This window comes from Prionailurus viverrinus, chromosome A1 (genome assembly GCF_022837055.1).
Source record: "Prionailurus viverrinus isolate Anna chromosome A1, UM_Priviv_1.0, whole genome shotgun sequence".
Classification (NCBI taxonomy): domain Eukaryota; kingdom Metazoa; phylum Chordata; class Mammalia; order Carnivora; family Felidae; genus Prionailurus; species Prionailurus viverrinus.
In genome coordinates, this window is record NC_062561.1 from 50,220,243 (window position 1) to 50,244,881 (window position 24,639).

At 35.6% G+C, this 24,639-nt stretch overlaps 1 protein-coding gene across 2 annotated transcripts in view; it reads left to right on the plus strand.

The window, feature by feature from the left end:
- Window positions 1–24,639, plus strand: part of UCHL3 (ubiquitin C-terminal hydrolase L3) — a 44,304-nt gene that overhangs the window by 4,374 nt on the left and 15,291 nt on the right. For both annotated transcript variants that reach the window (XM_047854581.1, XM_047855290.1), the window contains exons 3-6: window positions 3,390–3,518; window positions 7,958–8,114; window positions 8,515–8,600; window positions 10,426–10,473. In XM_047854581.1, the coding sequence (XP_047710537.1) occupies window positions 3,390–3,518; window positions 7,958–8,114; window positions 8,515–8,600; window positions 10,426–10,473 (420 nt within the window). The remainder of the gene's footprint in view (window positions 1–3,389; window positions 3,519–7,957; window positions 8,115–8,514; window positions 8,601–10,425; window positions 10,474–24,639) is intronic.

Consider the following 24,639-nt stretch of genomic DNA (forward strand, 5'->3'; position numbering starts at 1 on the left):
CTCATATTTTAAGGGCACATATCCTAAATTACTCATTTTTCTTGATTGGCCAAAATTACAGTGGCATTGTGAAAATTTAGTGGGCTAATCGGTCAGAATTTTGTTATTACCCAATGTTTAGAAAGGCCAGATTGGTATTAGGTTGTAAGTCCTTTTATCCTGCTTGATGCAAACTGCATGCTTCTATTGTGTCGAGATGGCTTTGGAAATGCATATACAGAATACTCTGTGGGTAGTCTGGAGAAATTTTTTTGGAATAGTTTTAAGGTCATTACTTTGAGTTTTTCTCCCAGTTTTGTAAATTTAACTAAAACATGTGTATCAGTTCTATAGATTTTTATAACTTACAAACTACATATAACTATTATAAAAATAACACATTTTTTAAAACTGGAAAATAAGAAGTTGAGTTCACATCACCCAAGCTAACTGCAGTCAATATTTTTATGTATGTATGTATGTATGTATGTATGTATGTATGTATTTTTAAGCAGTCAATATTTTAGAGAATTTCCTTCCAATCATTCTCTATTTACATAGGATAATTTTAAACACAGATGCGTTTGTTTAATTATCAAAGTAGGACAGCTTCATGATTAAAAAAAAAAAGAGAGAAGTAAAAGTTGAAGACCTTCTTCCCCACCCTTTCTCCACTTCCCAGAGGTAGTTACTATTAATAGCTGCTTTTGTTTTTTCATTCATAGATGACTTCCTGTGTGAATCTTACAGCAATCCGGAATCAGAGGATGCAACAAATGTACTTGATAGATATTGATTGGCTTTTTTATGTCAATCTCTTTGAGATTAGCAGTATGAGTAAAAATTTAAGTGTGATTCCAGTTAAAATGTAGCCATTTTTATGTTAATGTAGTCATTCATTCCTCAGTTACTAATCATTCTTTCTACAGTGGCTGCCTTGGATCTTAGTATTTTTCATCCTTCATAGCTTTGGCTGACCTGGAGTAAGACTGTCCCTAAAATGTTTCACTGTTACTTCCAGTTTGCAGCACAGATGTGTTTCTCTGTTACGTGTACCATGCTGTTTTATAATTTTATGACAGTATGACTTTTTGGGGTGTATAAAATTAACAAATTTAAATCCTCTTATCAGGATTTATGATTCTTTTCCCTTTAGAGCTTTCAGTCCTAGGCAGATAGTATTCTCCTATCCAGGTTCTAACCAGGCTCAACCCTCCCTAGCTTCCAAGCTCAGAGGAGACCAGGGCACCTTCAGGGTGGTATGGCTATAGACTGGGCAGGCAGTGTTCTGTGTTGATTAAATGAATGCCTGGTTTTCGATTAGAAGCCAAATATATCTTTCCTCCTTATTTAACATGACATAAATACAAATGAATATATTTTAAATTTTTAAAAATATATTTATTTACATTTTGAGAGAGAGGGGGACAGAGAATCCGAAGCCTGCTCGAGCTGACAGCAGCGAGCCTGATGCGGGGCTCGAACTCATGAACCATGAGATCATGACCTGAGCAGAAGTTGGACACTCAACCGACTGAGCCACCAAATGAATATGTTTTAAATATTCATGATAAATATAGCTTAATGGACATCCATAGACATACAGATGGCAAGATTATCTGTTAAAATAGGGATGTGATCTTCAGTTCAACAAATAAAACTTGAGTGTCTTTGGGTTAGCCAGGTACAGTGCTAGGCGATGGGATTAAAAAGATGATTAAGACACAGTTCCTTCCCTTGACTTGTGGGTCGGTTTTAATTCTTTCTGGTTTCTAGATCAAATTGAATATAGAGAAGGGCATAGACTAAGGATTTTGGAGAAAGTGGAGAACAGAGAGGGAAGTAGTTTGGAGTACTTGAGTGACCTTTATTAAAAGTGTAGAATCAGATGAAGAATAGGTATGCTATAGAAGAGTCCATTGATTTCTGTGGCCTCAGACTTTGGAAAGCATATGACTTAAACTCATAGGTGTTGAGTACATTCTACCAAGAGTCTTTTAATTCAATATATTTCTTATTAAACCTATCTAGGACCTTATTTTTGACCAACCATATTATCGTTAGAGTTTCTTTGCCAGGCCGAGAAGCAGAGTGATGGAAAGTAGCCCTTTAACTGGGAAAGTCTTTTCTTACAGAACCTGACTGTGTGAGATTAATGGCACTGTTCATGTGACATAACATGCTTTCTGTTGGTTTTATAAGATCTCAATTGATGGTCCAGGAACATGTGATCATTCTTCAAGGAGAAATACTCAAGGCACCTTAGTTTCAAACTTCAGATAGTGTTAGACTGGTAGATAACTTATAATATATTCTTGAGGTAAGAAATGATGCATTTTTTTTTAACGTTTTATTTATTTTTGAGACAGAGAGAGAGCATGAATGGGGGAGGGGCAGAGAGAGAGGGAGACACAGAATCGGAAGCAGGCTCCAGGCTCTGAGCCATCAGCCCAGAGCCTGACGCGGGGCTCGAACTCACGGACCGCGAGATCGTGACCTGAGCTGAAGTCGGACGCCCAACCGACTGAGCCACCCAGGCGCCCCAAATGATGCATTTTTAATACATTTTTTTTTCCTCTCCTCCTTTTTTTCCCCTCTCACCTAAAACTTATTTTGTGATGGTGTACTTTTGTAAATCATCAGCTTCATTCAACACAAACATATATTAAGACTTTATTGGGAAATTGACATTATTCACATTACTTTTTCTTTTTCCCTCTGCAGTAGATTAGGGTCTGACATTTTATTTTCCTGTGAAATCTTAAGAGTTTAAAAAAATACTAATCTTCTGTTATACTCGTTTTACCAGGTATGAGAGACAGTGAAGTCGAGTGGGTTTCATTGTGTACTAGAGGTCAGGAAGCCAGTTTACTTCTAGCATTTTCTGGCATTCATATAATCACTTGGACTCTTTTGGCTTTATGTACTTTTTGCTTATTGATGTATTTTGGCTTTATGTACTTTTTGCTCATTGATGTAATTTGTGATATCTATCTTTAAACCTCAGGCGTCATTTTTGGTAAGTAGGATAAACTGTGTTGATCATCTAATATAATTGTTTATTTGAGAGAACTTAAAATATGTCTTCTTAAAAGTCATTGTAGTGAAAATGAGTTTAACATATCAACCAAGCTAAGCTGTATGTGTTTGGTGAAGTCCTGGCTTATTATGTTTAATCCCAAAGTAATGGATTTTGAAAAGGATTTTGCTTAATATAAACTTTTAATGTTTGTTAATTGATATAAATAAATTGCTATCTCTTCTCACCCTATTCGTGGAAAACCTTTACTTTTCTTGCTGAACATTAGTAATAAGTATACCTTGCATTCACTTTATTTATTAGATGTGCAGTAATACATGTTATTTCCCTGTTAATGTTGCAATGTTTGTTTGTTTTCAACTTTTACCAGTTTCTCAAACAATTAGGTCTACATCCTAACTGGCAGTTTGTTGATGTATATGGAATGGATCCTGAACTTCTTAGCATGGTACCAAGACCAGTGTGTGCAGTGTTACTTCTCTTCCCTATTACAGAAAAGGTACTTGTTAACTGAGATGAAGTCTCTGGTAAATGTAATGTTCTCTTTCAATGTTGAGTTAAAAACATGGTCTGCTTTAAGAATAAATGACTCCCTTCTTGCATAAAATGAGGAAATCTAGGGGCCCCTGGGTGGCTCAGTCGGTTGAGCGTCCAACTTTGGCTCAGGTCATGATCTCATGGTTTGTGAGTTCAGGCCCCGCGTCAGGCTCTGTGCTAACAGCTCGGAGCCTGGAGCCTGCTTTGGATTCTGTGTCTCCATCTCTCTCCCCCTTCCCTGCTTGGGCTCTGTCTCTCTCTCTCAAAAGTAAATAAACATTTTTACAATTTTTAAAAAATATGAGGATATCTAAAAGACATCTTAGGGGCACCTGGGTGGCTCATTCGGTTGACTGTCCAGCTCTTGGTTTCAGCTCAGGTCATGATCCCAGGGTCCTTGGATCAAGCCCTACATCGGGCTGAGTGTGGAGCCTGCTTGGGATTCTCTCTCTCTCTCTCTCTCTCTCTCTCCCTCTCCCTCTCCCTCTCCCTCACCCTCACCCTCACCCTCTCCCTCTCCCTCTTTCCCTTCCCCCCACTCACATGCTCTCTCTCTCTAAAATTAAAAACATAAAGGACATCTTAGAAACTTAGTTTTATTAAAGAGCTGATATTTAGATTTTGATTTATAAATTCACAATAAAGCCCTGAATTAGACTTTAAAAAATTTTTTTTTTTTCAACGTTTTTATTTATTTTTGGGACAGAGCGAGACAGAGCATGAACGGGGAAGGGGCAGAGAGAGAGAGGGAGACACAGAATTGGAAACAGGCTCCAGGCTCTGAGCCATCAGCCCAGAGCCCGACGCGGGGCTCGAACTCACGGACCGCGAGATCGTGACCTGGCTGAAGTCGGACGCTTAACCGACTGCGCCACCCAGGCGCCCCTAGACTTTTAAACTTGGGTAGTTTTCTTCTTTTATAAAATATGATTAGTTTGCCTCAGTGTGTTTCGGTATCACATTTAGTCACATTTTGATGTATATACTTTAGGAATGTTAAGTACTAGAATAATCTTAAATCTGTCTTAGAGAAGGTATAAATAAATAATATTCACATTTTAAGTATATGTGTAATTGTTTCCAATCCATAATTAAAAACAAGTCTTTAAGGAGGAAGGTATAATTAATGATAGGGGTTACATTATTTTCAGAATAAACTTGATATATGTGGAAATCATTAAGTTTAAACAGCTTAATTGGCAGGTTTAGGATGTGTTGGGGATTATAATTACCTATTTTTAGAGTTTGATATTTAATTTCAAATCTCCATATTTCAGCCTTTTCTTAGAATGTCATATAGATATATGCATTTTGAAACCAACATTTTTAAGTTCATTGTGAAACAGCTTTTGAGACTATATCCTTCTGATTTCTATTTTTAAACTTAACAATAGGATGAACTTAGTAGCTGTGAAAGATGAAGAAGTGAATGTTTGGGAAGATGTGGGAGAAGTGTTGGTGACTTTCTCATATACATGCTCAGGCCATGGTATTTTTCAGGAATAAATGGAGCCAAGTCTCACAGAAATTAAGAATTAGGCTTTGTTCAGTCCTAGAAATTTCTGGATAATTTTCTTTATGCCATAACTAAGTAGCCTCAGTTTAATATAAACAAAAAATACTGAAATAGTTCTCTTTTCTAGTTAAAGTTCTACCAAACAAATTATTTAATTAAAGAAGGGGTATTTCTTGGGGCACCTGGGCGGCTCAGTCCGTTAAGCGTCTGACTCTTGATTTTGGCTTATGTCATGATCTCATGGTTTCATGAGTTCAAGCCCCATGCCACGTCAGGCTCTGCGTTGGTGGTACAGAGCCTGCTTGGGATTCTCTGTCTTCCTCTCTCTATCCCTCCCCCTCTCGCACTATCTCTGTCTCTGTCAAATAAATAAATTTAAAAAATTTTTAAAAAGAAGGGATATTTCTTCATATTTGCTGTTTGTAATATAGAATTCAAAGTTCTTAATTTCTTAGTGATTATCCATTATTAGACCAAACTACTTTTAATGGTGAGGTTGTAATTATTCTGAAATTTGAGGAGGGGTTAGGACACTTAAGTTTACTCTCTTAGTCCAATGTTATTCTCATTTTTTGTTGTTGTTGTTGTTACTAAAGTAGGCCAATAGCTATCCCAGGACCCCAACTGTAAAAAATAATAAAAAGAAAAGAAAAAAAAAAAGCTTAAAGCTTAGGCTTTCTTAGTTGGTGTTATACAAATGTGAGTTTATGGTCCAAGTTGGAAATTTCCCAAAACATTGAGATGTATGACCTACCTTTTTTTTTTTTTCCTTATTAAAGAATAAATTGGATTTGGTCTCCTTCATGTAGTGGGTCATCAGTTTTTAAAAAAGCATGTTGTCCTTATCAGTAGGACTCTTCATTTAGTGGATAACCCGTACTGAAAAGGTCATTGAACCCATTGTTAGAAAAAAACCCACAATTCTAAAATATTAAAGCGAAGAATATAATGGCATCTTCCATGTTTGGTTGTTTCTTACAATTTGGCATATTTCCATTTCAGTTCATAAGGGACATATTAAAGTCACTCAAAGGGTATCTAGTGGATGTTTTAGGAGATACAAAGTGTTTCAGTCTTCTGTGTTCTGATTTAGAAAGTGATTATGTAATTGCACATGGCTAAAGCAAACTAATACCAAAAGAACTGTCATGGATACTTCGTTACTCTTTAAAGAAAGTCAGTTATGGTGATTTAAATGTGTGCCTCATTGTAGTGTATACTCACCAATGAATTGCAAGGGAAGAGGCTATAAATTTCTCTCTGATATTTTTGTCTCTTGACCCTGTGTTTTCACTTTAGTCTGCTGTTAATAACTTTTTCTCCTATGCTTGCTCTGTGTCATTTTAGGATTTTTCTTCTTAAATATTAAATCTTGAGAAGTTGCCAAATCTCATTTTGCTTTGTCAGCAAAGAACACTGATATTAAACAACGGTAAACTAAGCTGTAGGACCATATAAACATTTCAGCATAAGCTTACTATATTGAATCTTTTACAGTTTTTATCAGTTAAAGTCATATGAATGAATTAATGATTCAGAATTTATTCTGAAAATGTAAATTAAAAATTTGATTTTGAAGCAAATTCATAAAAATTATTATTTTTATTAATGTTTATTATTTTTTTTTTTTGAGAGAGAGAGAGAGAGAGAGAGAGAGAGAGAGAGAGAGAGAGAAAGAGACAGAGCACAAGTGGGAGAGGGGCGGAGAGAGAGGGAGACACAGAATCCAAAGCAGGCTCCAGGCTCGGAACTGTCAGCACAGAGCCCGACACGGGGCTCAAACTCATGAGTCATGAGATCTCGACCTGAGCTGAAGTCAGATGCTTAATTGGCTGAGCCACTCAAGTGCCCCCATAAAAATGATGTTTTAAGGCATATATACATTTGTTGTTAGAGGCAGTTTCTGAATTATGGGTTTACTGTAGACATCATTTGTCTCCTTAATTGCAAGGATCAGCCATCTTTTTCTGTGGAGGGCCAGATAATGAAGATTTTCAACTTTGCAGGCCTACAGAGTCTGTGGTAAAACTATTGTACTTTGCTTTTTAGTGTGAAAACAGCCATAGACAATACAAAAATAAAACTTTTCTTATGAGAACAGGCAGCGGACCAGATTTGGCCACTAGGCTATAGTTTGCAGATTTCCTACTTTATTGGATTCTGAACATTATAGAACAAAACAATAAAATCATCTTTCTACTCTCTCCCTCCTCCTTCTCATCACTCATTTTTTAACCTCTTTATTATTTTTTAACCTTTTTTTTACAATTAGGAAAATGAGACACAGAGTCATTAAGTAACTTGTGAAATAATAATAATCACACAGCAAGTAATAATGGAGCCAGGATGTGGGCTTAGGCAGTCAGGTGTAGAGCACACACTTCTGACATTTATTATTCCCATATTGTTTTTAAATCAGTTATTAGAGATAATGGTGAACGTTTGTTATGAATACAATATGCTAAGAATTTGTTAGTACAGTATGATTTAACAATATAGAAATGTAAAGAAAAGAGTGTTTTATTCTAAAGATGAGGTACAAGTCCTTCAGTAATCTATGGTCGCAGAGATAACCTGTTACATTTTTGTATACTCTTTCAGATTTTTCAATGCATACATAAAGTATATTTTTTAAAAACATAAATGAGAACCATGGTAATATATATTGACCTAGAACCACCCTATAATCATGGACAGATTTCTGAGTCAGAATATATAAATCTATTTTATTCTTTTTTAAGTGCTTTATAGGATTCCATTAAGATATGCTGTAGTATGTTAACCAAATGCCCATTAATGGGTATTTAGAAGTTTCCTGGTTTTGTGTTTGAGTACTTTTTAACGTATTGTTTTCATAAGTAGACTATTGACTTTTTTTTTAATAGTATGAAGTATTCAGAACGGAGGAGGAGGAAAAAATAAAGTCTCAGGGACAAGATGTTACGTCATCAGTATATTTCATGAAGCAAACAATCAGCAATGCCTGCGGAACAATTGGACTCATCCATGCTATTGCCAACAATAAAGAGAAGATGCACTTTGGTAAATAATTTTTTATTACTGCTTGTCCATCACCTCCCCCCAACCCCAGCCACCAGAAGTCATGAGTTGACTTATTGAGCAGTAGGTGGTGCTGTGGTTCTTTCTTTTAAAGTATCAAATAAAGCATTTTCCTTTCTTTTTCTTCTTTTTTTCCCCTAGTGGGAATGTATATACTGTTAGAAGAAATATTAATCTTTCCCATTCTTTTATAATGTTGATAAAAAGAGGTTTCACAAAAACCTTAAAGCCTATCATTTATCCCAGTATTCTTATATTCCCAACTTAGCAGTGAAAGGGTTTTTATCTAAAAAAAAAAAAAGAGCATGCTTCTAGTATTTTCATATATCAGTGTCTTTGAGATAACAAACCTTCTCAATTTTATCTTCTTTAATATTCTCAGAATCTGGATCAACCTTGAAAAAATTCCTAGAGGAGTCTGTGTCAATGAGCCCTGAAGAACGAGCCAGATACCTAGAGAACTATGACGTCGGTACCTTCTTTCTGTCTCGATCTCATTTACAGGCAAAGTTTTGTGGGATTGTAGATACTTTTGGGATGTTTGTCTTGAAACTTTAGTTTTGAGCAATTATAGATTTTATTGTGTCCGTTAAAAAAGACCTTCTGTACTTCATGTACCATTACCTGAAATATCCATAAATGTTGATGAATTGCCACTTCTTTTCTACATCTAGAGCTGAATGACAGAAAAAAAGTTTGATTTACAAATTTTTAAAATATTTTATGATTGACTGTTCCTTATCACTCCCTCCCCATAGTAAATAGATGCCTGCCAATGCCCTGTGTGTGTTTCACTGGGAATTTGGAACAAGGCTGAAGACCAGTGGAAAAAACAAAGGCTTAAGGCTAGATGTCAGATCATATGTTAGCTATTCTATCAGCTTAGTAATGTTTTTGCCTGTGTGAAGACATAATCTACTTGTACCATTTCATAGAATTGTTTTAGAATGACATTTAAATCTTACTGGTTTTGGACTCTTATTTTTCTTTTGAAGGACTTTTAAACTTTAATTAACACTACTAGGTAGATGTTAAGTTCTTTGGAATTAGAAGGAGTATAATGTACAGATTATTTGACTAGAAAAATGCCTTATACAGAGTTTGTGTCCAATAGATTCATTGATTTCATCATGTTTTAGCATTCTTACCTACTTTGACTATCTTAAATTGTTTTTTCTTTAAAAAACCTGCAGATCATAAAACATCTTTATTTTACACAAAAGTAAATTAAACAACATAAAAGTCACCAGTAATCCTACCAATAAGAAGTAGCCGCCATTATTAATATTTTTATAGGGAGTATATATGTATATACACAAGTTTTTAAAACAAAAAGTTGATCACACTGTAATATTGTTTTATAACTTGCTTTTTTCACTTAACTTATCACAAACGTATACCATACCAGTAAGTATATATTTGACATCATCATTTAATGGCTGCATAGCTTTCCATTGTACAGTATTTTATTTTACCAATAAATTATTGTTGGTAATTTAATACTTTTCCTCTTTATTCACTATTTAAAGAAATACTACAAGGTATATTATTGTAGCTAAATCTTTGAAAATGTCCTTAATTATATATACTTATGTACAGTTATATGTAAATACATAAACTCCCAGAAGAGAAATTGCTGGATCAAACAATTTGCATGTTTTTAAGGCTTTGATACTTATTGCCAAATTGCCATTCATAAAGGTTGTACTTTTCACCCGAAAATGACTACTTTTGCCCATTTTCTTCATGTTTGCTAATAGTGGGTACTGTAAGGGCATTTTTTTTTTCTTAAGTTCAGAAAACTGAAATCTCTAGCTTCTGATAAATGCATGCTTTTTGCTCCACATTTTTAAACTGCTGACTGAAGCTGCATGATTAAGCATAACTACAGCCAGAGCCGCAGAGGAGCATGTAACCTGGAGAAACAGATGAGATCAGCTTTTTCAGTCTCTATCTGTGAGATGCTTACTTTATTCTAGTCCCAGTTGAATAAAGTGTTAAGTGTTAGTTCTAACAAATAATTTAAATGACTCCCACTTAACACCTGGAAATTACAAATAATCAAATATTCAGTTTCCTAAGTCTTCAGGGATTTGTGGGTTAGAAAGTACAGCAATTCATTTGGTTACTCAGAAATCATTCTTAAATAAGTAATGCTAAACTGTTCCTAAACTTCTTCTAATTTGTTGTTTTTTAACAAAGCTTTCGATGTTAAAACTTAGCATTGTTGTTTTCTTTTAGAAAGTTGGACACGGTCATTTTTTCCTGTTAATTCCTTGTGTTCTCATTACAGGCTATCCGAGTCACTCATGAGACCAGTGCCCATGAAGGTCAGACTGAGGTATTTCCCATTTTTCAAAACTTTCCTTGCCATGTGTAAGTCTAACCACAGTGTTCTCATATGGCATGTAGTTTTAGAAAACCACTTGGACTTTTTTTTCCTTTGAAGGAATCTGCTTATGTAAAAGTCGTCATGAAGTAGCACAAGAACATATATTGGTAAACTATTAGTAGGCACTTTGATATCAGCTGTCTCAGTCTGTCTGATCATTTAGACAGATTGCAAGTTGTGGGCTGTTTGCGTTCCCTATTAGAGTCCTCTGATTTGTGCAAGTGTTTCGAGAAAAATACCTGTGCTATAGTACGAGCAGATGAGCCTGTATGATTTCCAAGACTCTGTCATGCCCAACCTGTGGCAAAAAGCTGCGTCATTCTCTTTGCTCAGTAAATCTGTTCCAGGGCAATATGATGGTTTTTTACCATTTTCACTCGGGTAGCTAGTTCCTTACCTGGCTCACCTCTCCTCTCCTTCTCTTGCCTCTTTTTTTCTTTCTCTTGGTTGTCTTCATTCCCTCTTCCTTTCTTTTCCTTCCCTCTAAGCCTCATGTTTCTGCTCGTGGGAGGGGTGTCAAAAGGTGTTTCAGCAAGATGAATTAGAGTTCAGTTGAAGTTGTTTGGTGAATTCATAGCACATCTGAGTGTTAACACCAGAGAATTATAGATTTTCTTCCTTATCCATCTGGGACTTGAAACCATAGTTTTTCGTGTACAAAGATCATATTACCTTTATGCATTAAGAGTACTTGAAAACACATTTGAAAAATACCTGATTTAAAAATATTGGTCTTGGGGCGCCTGGGTGGCGCAGTCGGATAAGCTCCGACTTCAGCCAGGTCACGATCTCGCGGTCCGTGAGTTCGAGCCCCGCATCAGGCTCTGGGCTGATGGATGGCTCAGAGCCTGGAGCCTGCTTCCGATTCTGTGTCTCCCTCTCTCTCTGCCCCTCCCCCGTTCATGCTCTGTCTCTCTCTGTCTCAAAAATAAATAAACGTTGAAAAAAAAATTAAAAAAAAAATATTGGTCTTAAATATTTGCACTATCTGCAAAAAAATTTAAGGAGAAAACAATTTGATACTATGGTATGACTGCAGTTTTTCATAGATTGAACTGGATAACTGAGTGTTTATAATAAAGCCATCTAAGAATTTGAACACTAATTCCCCCTATAATTATATCTTCTTGGTTGGTCTCAGGTTCTACTTTCAGAGGTGTGGACTATTGTTTTTTGACCAAGTTTGCACAAACATACACACACACATACACACATACACACACACACACACATACACACACACACACACACACACACACACACTATCTCCAGATGGCTATAACACCAGATTGTGGATTAATCAAACACTCCCTTTTTTTTATTGCTTTGTATGATCCTAAGCATGTTCTTAATCTTCACTCTGCTTTGCTTTTTTGTTTGTACATTTATAGTGTTAGAATTAGCAATGACGATAATCAGCATGAGATTGTTATAAAATACGAAGATAGCTATTTGTAATGAAGCAAAATTAAGTGTAATAAAGCAACATTAATACATGTTTACTTCAAAAATTTGTCTTTGCGTTACCTTATCTTGCCTTTTTTTGGTGGCTTTATCCATATTATGGCTTCAGTAACTCCTTTTATTAAAAAATTTTTTTTAATGTTTATTTAGTTTTGAGAGAGAGAGAGAGAGAGCAAGCAGGAGAGGGACAGAGAGAGAGGGAGACACAGAATCTGAAGCAGGCTCTGGGCTTTGAGCTGTCAGCACAGAGCCTGAGATGGGGCTTGAACCCTCCTGAGCTGAAGTTGGAGGCTTAACCAACTGAGCCACCCAGGCGCCCCTTCAATAACTCTTTTTAGATGATGTTCACAGCTCTTTCCAGACCTGACTCCACTTTTTCTAATCTTGGATGTATTTTAGACGTCACCTGAATGACCCCCAGTATTTTGGAATACACTTGTCCTTGTTTGAGCTTATTATATTGTATTTTAAACTTTTCTTTCCTTTATTTTTTTCTGTTTCTTGTAATAGTTTCATCATACGTTTTCCCCACTGTCACTAATTTAATAGAAATTTGTTTAACTTCTTCCTGGAAGATCAGCTTCTTATGTAGATTGTCAATCCTTAATCTTTATTCTAATACTCATTCATTTTTACACAGTTCTCCTGGATTACCTTTCCTGAAATGTAACTTGAATTAATTTGGGTACTCGGATTTTTCTGAAGTGTTTTAGTGTATAGAAAACAGTGATTTTCAAGGCAAGGTAGAGGTAGAAGTTAGGATTTTCTGAATAGCTTTTTCTAAATTTACTTTCAGAAGAATTAATCCCTTTTGTTCATTTTGCATCTTTCATAGTTGAGAATCCTTGCTAGAGTGAACCCTATTTTTTTGTGTATTATAGCCCTAAAGTGTATCAGGGTAAAAAAAAAAAAAAAGAAATGTGTTTGAGAACCATTTCCCAGGCATATACAATAAATTTCAGGCTCTTTAGCCTAGCTGTAGTCAAGCTTTTCCTAACTCTTGTCTTTCTAACTTTTCAACAGTGTTCTCTCGTTAAATATTTCTCTCTTGCTTTCCTTCACTTAACTGTTGCTAGGCTTTACCTCTTGCAGTTTACTTTTCTAAAATTATTCCTTCTGTTCATCTCTGCTCTTCCTACTTCTACACATCCTTCAAGATCTGGCTTAAATACTACCTTCTGCATGAAGCAATCCATTCCCTTTATGGACTCTTTATATGACTTCTATTATTTGCATTTAGCTATTTTCATATTCTTTTTCATTTATTTAAGATGTATATATTTTCACCTTTTAACAGCTCTGAAATTAGGGTCTATTTTTGCAGTTAATGTCATAATTTACTCTTTAGTATCCCCTGGTTAGTTGTGTATAAAGTGACATATCTTTTTTTTTTTTTTTTTAATTTTTTTTTCAACGTTTTTTATTAATTTTTGGGACAGAGAGAGACAGAGCATGAACGGGGGAGGGGCAGAGAGAGAGGGAGACACAGAATCGGAAGCAGGCTCCAGGCTCCAAGCCATCAGCCCAGAGCCTGACGCGGGGCTCGAACTCACGGACCGCGAGATCGTGACCTGGCTGAAGTCGGATGCTTAACCGACTGCGCCACCCAGGCGCCCCTAAAGTGACATATCTTATAGCCACTGGTCCCTTAGCTTTGACGAAATGTGGTGTCATGTCTGCCTTACTGTGGCTCTTAGACCTAGGATTGGTGTCTGATTCATTTGGACATGCTCCAAAATATCCAGCACTATTCCTTGCACATGAGCACAGTACATATTTATTATTTCACCAAAATTCCCTCAGAACTATCCTTAGTGGTGTAAGAACTTAAAAAAAAAAAAATGTTTTTTTCCATAGTCCCCTAGGTAAACAGGACATACCCATTACCCGTTGTCCTTCAATACCGCACTATTAACATTTTGGGAAGGGTTCAGTTCTTTGTTGTATGGGCTGTTTTGTGCATTCCAAGGTGGAATATATATTACTATAGTCCAGGGGCACCCGGTTGGCTCAGTCGATTAAGTGTCCAACTCTTGATTTCAGCTCAGGCCGTGGTCTCACAGTCATAGGATTAAGCCCCACATCAGGCTCTGTGCTGAGTGTGGAGCCTGCTTGGAATTCTCTTTCCACTCTCTCTGCCCTTCCTCAGTTCACGCTCTCTCTTTCTCTCTCAAAAAAAAAATTACTATATTATACTCACTATTTTATTGACTCTCAGTCACTGAGAGAACAAAACTTAATAGCATATATTTTCAAATCTAGTATGAACCAGCTTAAACCTTTTGCACCAGGTACTGTTTTTGTAATCATCTTATTTCAGGTTCATCTACCATCTATGGGCTGAAGAGTCTTTGACATATTATTACCTCCATTGCTCTCTATATTCTAGCACACTGGTTTTTGTCAGTTCCTGGGAAACACCTAAGTCTTTCCAGTTTGTTTTTGTTTGCTTGGGCTGCCATAACAAAATATCACAGACTGGATGACTTAAAGAACAGAAATTCATTTTCTCACAGTTTGGAGGCTAGAAGTCAATATGGTACCATCAGGGTTGGTTTCTGGTGAGCCTCTCTTCCTGGCTTGTAGATGGATGCTTTCTCACCGTGTCCTCACATGGCCTTTTCTCTGTGTGCATGTGGAGAGAGGGAGAGAGAGAGAGAGAAAGATATATATATATATATACACACACACACACAGAGAGAGGGATCAATCAATCGATCAATATCTTGTATCTCCTCTTCTTCTTCTAAAGACACCAGTCCTATCCAAGGTAGAGCATTACCATTATTAACCTTATTTACCTCCTTGAAGACCCTATCTCCAAATATAGTCACATTGGGGGTTAGGGCTTCAACATTAGAATTTGGGGGGAACACAGTTCAATGTATACCACCACCTGACTCAGTACTCTCCTGGAAATGCCCCTCCTGTTTGCATAGACCTCTCATCCATGGGGTCACTCCTTAAAAGTCATTTTTTCAGAGGTGTTTCTTTTATCACTCTCATATACATCCACCTCTGAATTTTCTGTCACAAAATCCTGTTTATTTTCTTCCTGGCACTTTTAAATGATTTATAATAAGGTTTTTTGCTTGTTTGTTTCTTCTGTTTATTTATTAGACTGTAAGTGCCATGAGCTTTGTCCCATTCACCTTGAATCCCCAGGACAGTGCTTGGCATGTGTAGGAATTTATGAGAAATTACATATACAAAGGTAAGGAGCACAGGATGTAGGTTTGTATGCTGACTCCACTACTTAGCAGCTTAGGCAAGATACTTTCCTCAGTGTAAAATGGAGACAGCAGCATCTACCTTATGGGATTGTTGTGAAGATTGATGAGCTAATCATATAAAGTCCCTGGCATATAATGGACCTTCAATAAATTTTAGGTGGTAATTTTATTTTATAAGCATTCAGAAAAATGAATACGAATGGCAGAGGATGAGGCTATAAGAAGGTGAGGATGAAGCAGAGGAGGAAGTTAACAAGGTGAAGTCAGACAAGGAGGGGGCCTGGATTTTATAGGCAACAGGAAGCCACCAAGGATGGTGTGTTTAGTTTAGTTCATGGGTCATCTGTGTGGAAGTTGGATATGGAGCCTCATGCTATGGGGAGATAGCTGAAATCTTTTGTATTTGGATAGTAGTTAGAGCCTTGAGAATTCTATAGAGGGGGAGTGGTGGCGGGCCACAATAAATCCCCGGGGCATGTTGGTGTTTACAGAGTGGGTAGAGGGGGAAGAGAAGCCAGTAATAACAGTGTCATAGCAATGGCAGTTGTCAGGGACATCTTTGTTACTCTGTCAGAACATGTCCATGGGAGTAGAGCAGCCCAGAGCCTTAGTGCATGCAGAGATTTATAGCCTGAATGAGAAATCAGTAAGTTGAGTCACCCAAATACAGTGGTATTTTCAGAAGACTGGCTTACTTAATAGGTTTCTGTAGACCAGTTGTCTGTTTACTCATGTGGTTTTCCCATCCCATCATCCCACCATGATCGTCAGGCAGCCTTTGGCTAATCCAGAAATTTGGACAGTAGCCCCACTTCACTTAAGTTTCATTAACCCAAACTGAAAATTATTGCTTTCGTTTTTCACTTAAGATAAAAGAACAATGGGATATGAGGAACTTAAATTGTGTGTTGTTAAAATTGTGAACAAGTGTCAGTGATACAGTCAGTAATGGAAGCAATCTGCCAAGTCCAAGGTGAAGAAAAGAAAAAAAAATCCAGAAAGGTTTAATTTGCCTTTAAACTCTACTTTTACTTCATTGATGCTTACCTAAAAAGCAGTTTCTCCCAAAATATTTGAAAAATTTTAAAAAAAAAGCAATTTTAAAAGTTTGTCTTTTGTCCATGTTAGTCTAGGAGCTAGTCCAGATAGGAGTAGAGCTCTCCTGATGATTTATTGTTTATTTAACTTTTTACAAAATAATACATTTATCGTACTTTTCAGAGCCTTCCATTCAAGTTTATCACAACCGTGAAAAGTAATAGAAATGACACTACTGTTTTATTTATGGTTTTAAATAAACATGCCAAAGTGGAAAGTGCTTTTTGACTTACATATATTCACTTCCAATCTTTTTTAAAAAATTTATCTTTAAAATAGTTAAGATCAAAGAATTTTGTGGGAATTTTTTTCTTTACATTTTATCATGAGCATTTTCTTGTTTCATCAAGACCTCTTCATAAAAAATTCTATGTGGCTGTCTACTGTTATGTGAATGAACCATAATTTACTTTCCAGGTTTTTTTTTTTTAACTTTTGATGTTTGTATTGTTTTCAGTTTTTCAAGTTAAAATGGTAACTTTACTGAATGTCTTTCTTTATCCAAGTATTTATTCTACGTTCTCTTTTTATTTTTATTTTTATTTATTTATTTTTTTAATTTTTTTTTTCAACGTTTATTTATTTTTGGGACAGAGAGAGACAGAGCATGAACGGGCGAGGGGCAGAGAGAGAGGGAGACACAGAATCGGAAGCAGGCTCCAGGCTCCGAGCCATCAGCCCAGAGCCCGACGCGGGGCTCGAACTCACGGACTGTGAGATCGTGACCTGGCTGAAGTCGGACGCTTAACCGACTGCGCCACCCAGGCGCCCCTACGTTCTCTTTTTAAAGATAGTTTCCTATATGTAGAATTACTGAATCAAAGGGCTGAATATTTCTAAGTTTCTTATTATATAAAATAAAATTGTCTTTCTTTCTTTTTTTTTTTTTTTTAATTTTTTTTTTCAACATTTATTTATTTTTGGGACGGAGAGAGACAGAGCATGAGCGGGGGAGGGGCAGAGAGAGAGGGAGACACAGAATCGGAAACAGGCTCCAGGCTCTGAGCCATCAGCCCAGAGCCTGACACGGGGCTCGAACTCACGGACCGCGAGATCGTGACCTGGCTGAAGTCGGACGCTTAACCGACTGCGCCACCCAGGCGCCCCAAATTGTCTTTCTTTCATTTGATCAACTAAGTAACCTGTTTGAGTACCTGTAGTACCAGGCACTGGGCTAGGAGATGTACGTACAAAGGTGAATAATACGTAGTTTGTGTCTTTCAGGATCTCTTACTTCAGTGGAGATAATCTCAAAAGTAACCCTTACCGGTGTTGAATTCTGTTTTTAAATTTTACCATGTGTGATAGAGGGAATATGTTTGATTGCTAAAGATACTTCAGAATTCTTTACTAAAACTTTATAGAAGGAATTTAAATCATGACATTGAATTATAATTTATTTATAATGAAATACGTAATAATGTGTTTTGCTTAGTGTTGTCCATTAAGTGGGAGTTTGTTAGGTAAGAAGTAGATAAATTGTGATTTTAAGTATGTGTTCATATATGTATACACAGTCAAAGATAAAGTGTGTGTGTGTGTGTGTGTGTGTGTGTGTGTGTGTATTCATGCGTGTGTGCGTGTGCATGCATGTATGTGTATCTGGTTGGCTTGGTCCTATCAATGCAGACTGTCAGTGGAGGAAAACAGTGTCAAGTCTCATTTTAATTCAGTGTATAAATATACTTTGCATGGCTTCATTTTGCTCTTCAATACAGTTTTGAGTGATTTTGATTATGTTAGAGTAAATTAAAGTGCTTACATTTATTTCTCTTCTTTAAGGATTTATTTTCTTCTTTCCCATGTTTGAAAGAAGCTAAACCTGTTAGGAAGAAACTTACTTCTTATACAACATAAAGTTTAAGTTTCTAATATTCTTAGAAGAATCAGATGGAAACAAATGGAACTCTGATGCAAAGTATGCTTTTTAAACCATATAGCCCGCTTTTGTTAGGAAATCTGAAATTGCACTTTCTGACTTTTTTTTTCCATTTACTTTCCATGCCTCATTTTCTTTGTTTCATTCCAGTAAGACTTACGGTAAATCTTTTTTTGGACAGCTTCATTTAATTTCATTCTTAAAATTGAGAAATTCTCTGGAACTCCTGGTTCTTTATACTTTTGCCTCTGTTTCTCTTATTTTTCTTTTTTATTGTTGTCATTCCTTCTTAATATTATTACCCAGAGAAAGGCATGTTTTGAAAGTATATGTAAAGTTGAATGGGGGAGCTGAGTTGGAAGGAGGGAATACAAATTAGAATTAGTCACATTTGGGAAAATGTTATTGGAATGGTTCTTTTTGTTCCTGTATTTTCAAGCACTGACACCATGTCTCCAAGCATGTAATCAGTTCTTTATCTAATATCACTGGAAAAAAATGTATAGATAGATTAAATTAGTTGTTGAAAGGTAAGAAATGTAAATACTACTCCATCCTGATTATACTTTTTACCCCCTTTCTTAGGTTAAGTGCTTTGTCCTAAAATGGATTAAGATACTCTTATCTTTCTTCTTCGTCATCTTTTTAACTTATTTATTATTTTTCAGTACGCTGAGGGTTTTGGAAATAGCAATGTTAAACTATTACTTATTTTGAAGGAAAATTCTTAGACTGAATTAATGAGTATACTCTTTTAGATCTGACTAAATGTAACCCTTCTGTGTAAAAATGTCTTCAGTAATAAACATAGAATCAAGATTAGGTTTGAAGATGGTGAGGTTTTTGTTTGTTTTGTTTAAAACCATAGCTTTCCAAAATGAAGGGGGTGATGCTAGGATTTAAGATTTTTTCATTTGTAATAAATGAGAACCTGTTCTCACGTTGTTAAAAAAAAAATCTGGGAATTAGCTTGACCAGCTTAACAATGGTAAGCTTGAATTTAATGTAACATGTACAGATATGTCATTATATTGATAGAGATTTCTGACATGGAGAATTGTAAATTGAAGCGAGGAAACACAGTTGTTAAATTAGTAGAGGAAAAGTCTTTCAAGAATGGCTTGAAATCTGTGGGCATCTTGATTTATTAGATGAACAAAATGAATACATTTGCCATTGTGCAGATTTTCCATGGAATATGTAGTGATATTTTGTGTATTTTGATATGTAGCCCATGTTTCACTTTGACTTCTTTGCCAGCTAAACATGGATACTCTGTAGGAAAGTTTGTATCTTTTGCATGAATATGGTTTTACTTTCCTATTTTAAATTTGGACCTTACCTTTAGTGCAATCCGATATATTGTACTGAGCTTTCCAAAAAAATCTACAGAAATCCATTTAGAATTAATTTATAGTTGTGATTTTAAACTTTTCAAGTTTTACGTATATGGACATATTCCCATGCATGTGCATATACATACTCATACATGAATGCACACACATTTACAATTTAACTTCTTTTCATAGCATTTGGCAGCCCTAGAGAAGTTCCTCATACTTTTTCTTTCCATGTGCCATTTTAAACTCAGCGATATTGCTGAGGTCTGAAAGGACATATACATTCAGGAAATAACTGTTAAATTTAATTGTGATCAAATACATATTTTATCAACAGGTCAATAAAAGGAGTCATGATTTCTAGTGATCATATAAAGAAGCTAAAATTATTTTTAAAAGTGGAATTTGAATTTTTTACAGCATTTTATTCCCAACTCTACCCTGTAGAAGGAAAGGAGATATTATAAAGAAAATGCACATTGTTTTCTACTAGAGGTGCACAAATATCGTAGGTTCTCAAGCCAGAAAACTCTCACTCTGAGATGACTGGGGATGCTTGGAGACATTAGGCGTCACTTTGGGTGCCACAGTGTCAATTGAGGAAGTTTTCTTTGTACTCTTAGTGTCATTTACGGTTGAAAGTAATGGAAATTGAGGTGCTTATTAGCTTCCAAATATACTCATCTTAATCCTCACTGCTTTTGAAACCATGTTTGTCATCTTCCTTTAATGATGGTTACATTTACTGAATGCATCTTACATGGTGGGCATTATACTAAAGGACAGGTGTCCCCTATTCTAATCTTCTAAATTCCTTAAGATCTATGTTACCCCATTTTACAGATGGGAAGACTAAGAAGTAACTCATCCAAGGTCACATAGCTAGTAAGTACTGACCATGCTATCAAGGCAGAAAAACAAAATAACTCAAAATTGCTAAAACAAAAAAAGAAGAAAGGGAGGATTTTTCACTTAAAATTTTTGTTTTTATCCTAAGAGCAAAGTTAAACACAGCTAATAATTTAATGCAAATATGTAATGCATCACAAGCGACCATTCTTAGTTGTACTGAATACTTTTATTCTTTGTTACCCTTATATCTAAGTTAGCTCTTAGTAGATTTTTCCTTATATTAAACATAAAATCTTCCCCTTAAACTAACCACAGTCTTTTGGTTATCATATTGTGTATATTTCAGAAAACAGTAATTATTTTAAGTATCTACCAGCTAATGATCCCTTCATGTTCAGAAAATTACATGGTTATAATGATATTTTTCTTAATAACAGGATGCCTATTAAAATGAGAAAATGTTTTGGGTGTAAGCCAAAATCACTTAGTTATTTTCGCATTTTAGAATAATTCAGATTTAAGCACTTACAACAACCTTCCAAACACTTAATAGACAAGCATTTTTTAGGCAGACCCTTGGCCCCCTTTTTAAAAATGTGTGTATCATTTCTTTTTAGCCTTTACAGTATTTTTAATTCATTGGTTAAACAGTTTAAAGAGTAATCTTGTCATTTACATACACACAGGGACATGTACATTAATGGAAAGAAGGTTTTAAACAGACACACATCCTTTTTAAACAGGCACACAACCTCTACCTTTTAATTAAAGGTTTAGATCATTTCTTTGTAGCCTTCATGATATTTCTAATTTTTTTTTATTGTTATTAAACAGTTTAAAGAGTAGTTGACTCATATTCTCACATACAAAGTGACATGCACATTAACTGTGAAGGAAAAATAATTTGGCTTTGTAGGACCTGGGTATTTTATTTTTGTTTTATTTGTTTATTCTGAACTAGCTATAAGTGTTTAAAAACAGAAACATTTGAATTGTGTTTGAGGAATACAAATAGAGATAGTAATAGATTTCCCTCTATGAATCAGCTAAATTAATTGACAGTTGACGGGTGAGTGGCTCTGTATGCAATGAAAACACTGAAATTAGAGTCAGGAGTCATGTGTTCTGCCTCTGGTTTTGACTGTTACTAGTTGAATGCTTTGGGCAAGTCAGCTAAGTCCTTGTGCTTCTAAATATTAAAAAACAAAAAACCAGCTCCCCCCCCCCAAAAAAAACACTGTCCTAATAAACCCACTCTGTGTTTGTATTTTATTTTATTATTTTTTATTTTTTTGTCTTTTATTTTTGACTCTGACAGGATTTAAGTTAGAATCAGAATGCTTAAAAATCTCTGAAAATGAGTGTTTATGCCTAAATCTTTCATGCAACAATAATTTATTAAATTCCTAAGGGTTCTTTGTGAAGAGCAAAACATTTAAGCTGCTTTTGAAATGCCTGGGGTTCTGAAAAGTCTGTTCTAGGTTTTCCTGAATATTATATAATGAAGAGATAGATTTGTTATTACATGTGAAGTGTTCTATATGAAGTCACCCTATACTGCTGCATTGCCTACACAGCAGAGGGGATGTAGAGTCAATGGTAAAGTCTGGCACATGTTGATATTTTTAATAATTTTAATGAAGTAAGTAATTTTTTAAGCAATTTTGGATTCTAAAAGACTACAAAATCACCATAAGCAGTCCCAAAAGGGAAGCTCTCATTCACTCCACCAGCCTCACTGATGCTTATGAGATAGACTAGGGACAAGACTAGAGAGAGCTCTAAGGTGCAAACCTGGGGAAGGGAGCAGTTTCTACTTTGGTTATGGCACCAAGTCTGGATTCTTCTCTACAGAGCAAAACCTAAAGATGCTAGGACAAAAAAACTTTCTTTGGGGAAGGGAATAGATAAAAACCACCCCTTGGGGGAGGGGCAGAAATCTATGAGACAAATCACTGGAGGAGGAAAGCCTGATTCTTGATATTCAGGGACAAACAGCCTACCTATAATGGTAGAGCCAATGGCTAAACCAGAACAATAAAGAATGTCTCTATCATCTCACCATTAAAGACCAGCATGCACCAATAAATGTCAAAAGTTTGAGAGTGAGCAAGAACAAGGAGAAAAACCTCTGAGCACAGGCTCTGAGAAAAATCCTCTGTCAGTGGAACAAGAACATTGAAAAAGAAAGCGTCGAACAACCCAGCTGCTACCCTAAGCACAGGGTAATGGTAGATGAATTTTAAGGTGGTAGGTTGGTAAGGTTAACCATCGCCAAATAAAACCCAAACAGCTCAACTCCTGACTAGATTGATTCAGTTCCACACATTAAGGCCTACCAGAAGGGACATGCCCATTCTCAGGCATAAGTAGTATTTATCTCAGTTTGCTCTTCCACAAGATGTATAGCTTTTAACCAAAAATTATAAGACAAGAAACAAGAAAAATAACAGTACACTGTTATAAGACAAAGCAGTCAAAAACCAGAGTCAGATACGATTTGGATATTGGAACTGTCAGATGCAGCTTGAAATAACTATAATTAACATATTAAAGGCTCATGTGAAAAAGGTAGACATGTACTAACAAATAGGGAATATCAGCAGAGAGTTTGAAAGTACAAGAAAGAATCAAATGGAAATGATAGTAATGAAAAATATGGTACCAGAGATGAAGAATGGCCTTAATGGGCTCACCAACCAATAGAATTGACAAAATTGAGGAGAGAATCAGTAAATTTGAGGGCACATCACTAAAAATTGCTCATACTGAACCACAAAAGTAAAATACACTGTGGTAGTGGTTTTAGGGGACCCAGGGCATCTCAGAGTTGTGGAGCAATCTCAAATGATCTGATACATGAAAGTAGAATCCCAGAAGGAAAAGAGAGAGGTGGGGGCTAGATGGAGACATAGGACAGTAAAAATATTTCAAGATCTAATGGCTGTTTTTCAAAGAATAATTAAAGACATCAAAGCACAGCTTCAAGAATCTCAACACTAAGATAAATACCCCTATGCTCCCAAAACCAAACACACATAGACACGGAGATATATAATATTCAAACTGCAGAAAATGAAAGCTCAATAGAAAATGTTCAAGGCAGCCAGAAGAAAAAGACACATTGGATACAGAGGAACAAAGATAAGAGTTAAGTCAAGCCTCTCAGATATTATACAAGCCAGAACACCATGGAATGATATTTTTGAAGATGAAAAAATTAAAATGTAACAAAAATATCTTTTAAAACTAAAGGACACATAAAGAGATTGAAACAAACAAAAACAGAGAATTCATTAGCAGGTTACCTGCACTACGATTTGGTACTACACAAAGATTTGTGGAGTGCTGAAAATGGAACAAGTGAAAGTAAATATAAATACTGTTCTTTTTTTTTAATGTTTATTATTTATTTTTGAGAGAGAGAGACAGAGTGCAAGCAGGGGAGGGTTAGAGAGACAGACAGACACAGAATCCGAAGCAGGATCCAGGCTCTGAGCTGTCAGCACAGAGCCCAATGCGGGCGGGACTCGAATCCACAAACTGTGAGATTATGACCTGAGCTGAAGTCAGATGCTCAACTGACTGAGCCACCAGGCGCCCCTATTGTTCTTTTTAAAAATTGTTTTAGAAGACAACTGACTATCAAAATAAAAAATGATAACCATGTATTGTAAATTTATAGCATATATAAAAATAAAATGTGTGACATTAGCACAAAGGATGGAAGAAAGAATTTGGAATACTGCTGTAAGATTTTTAGATGACTTACAATGTGGTATAATATTACTTGAAGGTACACTGTGACTAAAGATAGGTATTTTAAACCCAAGCACAATTACTGAAAAAGTTAGAAGTATAAACAATAAGACAATAGTACATATTAAATGGAATCATAGAAATAATTCAAAAAAAGGCAGACAAGGAACAAAGAACAAATGGAGAAAGTAGAGAACTGGCAAGATGATAGATTTTAATTCAACCATGTTAATAGTTACATGAAATTAATAAAATATAAATGGTCTAAATGTGAACACACAAATTGAAAGAAAGATTATCACATTAGTAAAAAAGCAAAACTCAATTATGTGTATCTACAGGAAAGTCACTTTAAATATAAAGACATGGAAATATTAAAATAATTGGGAAAGATACACAATGAAAACATCAAACAAAAGAAAGCTGGGATAACTGTATTGAAATTAGGTGAAGTAGACTTCAGAACCAGGAATATTACCAGTGATAAGGA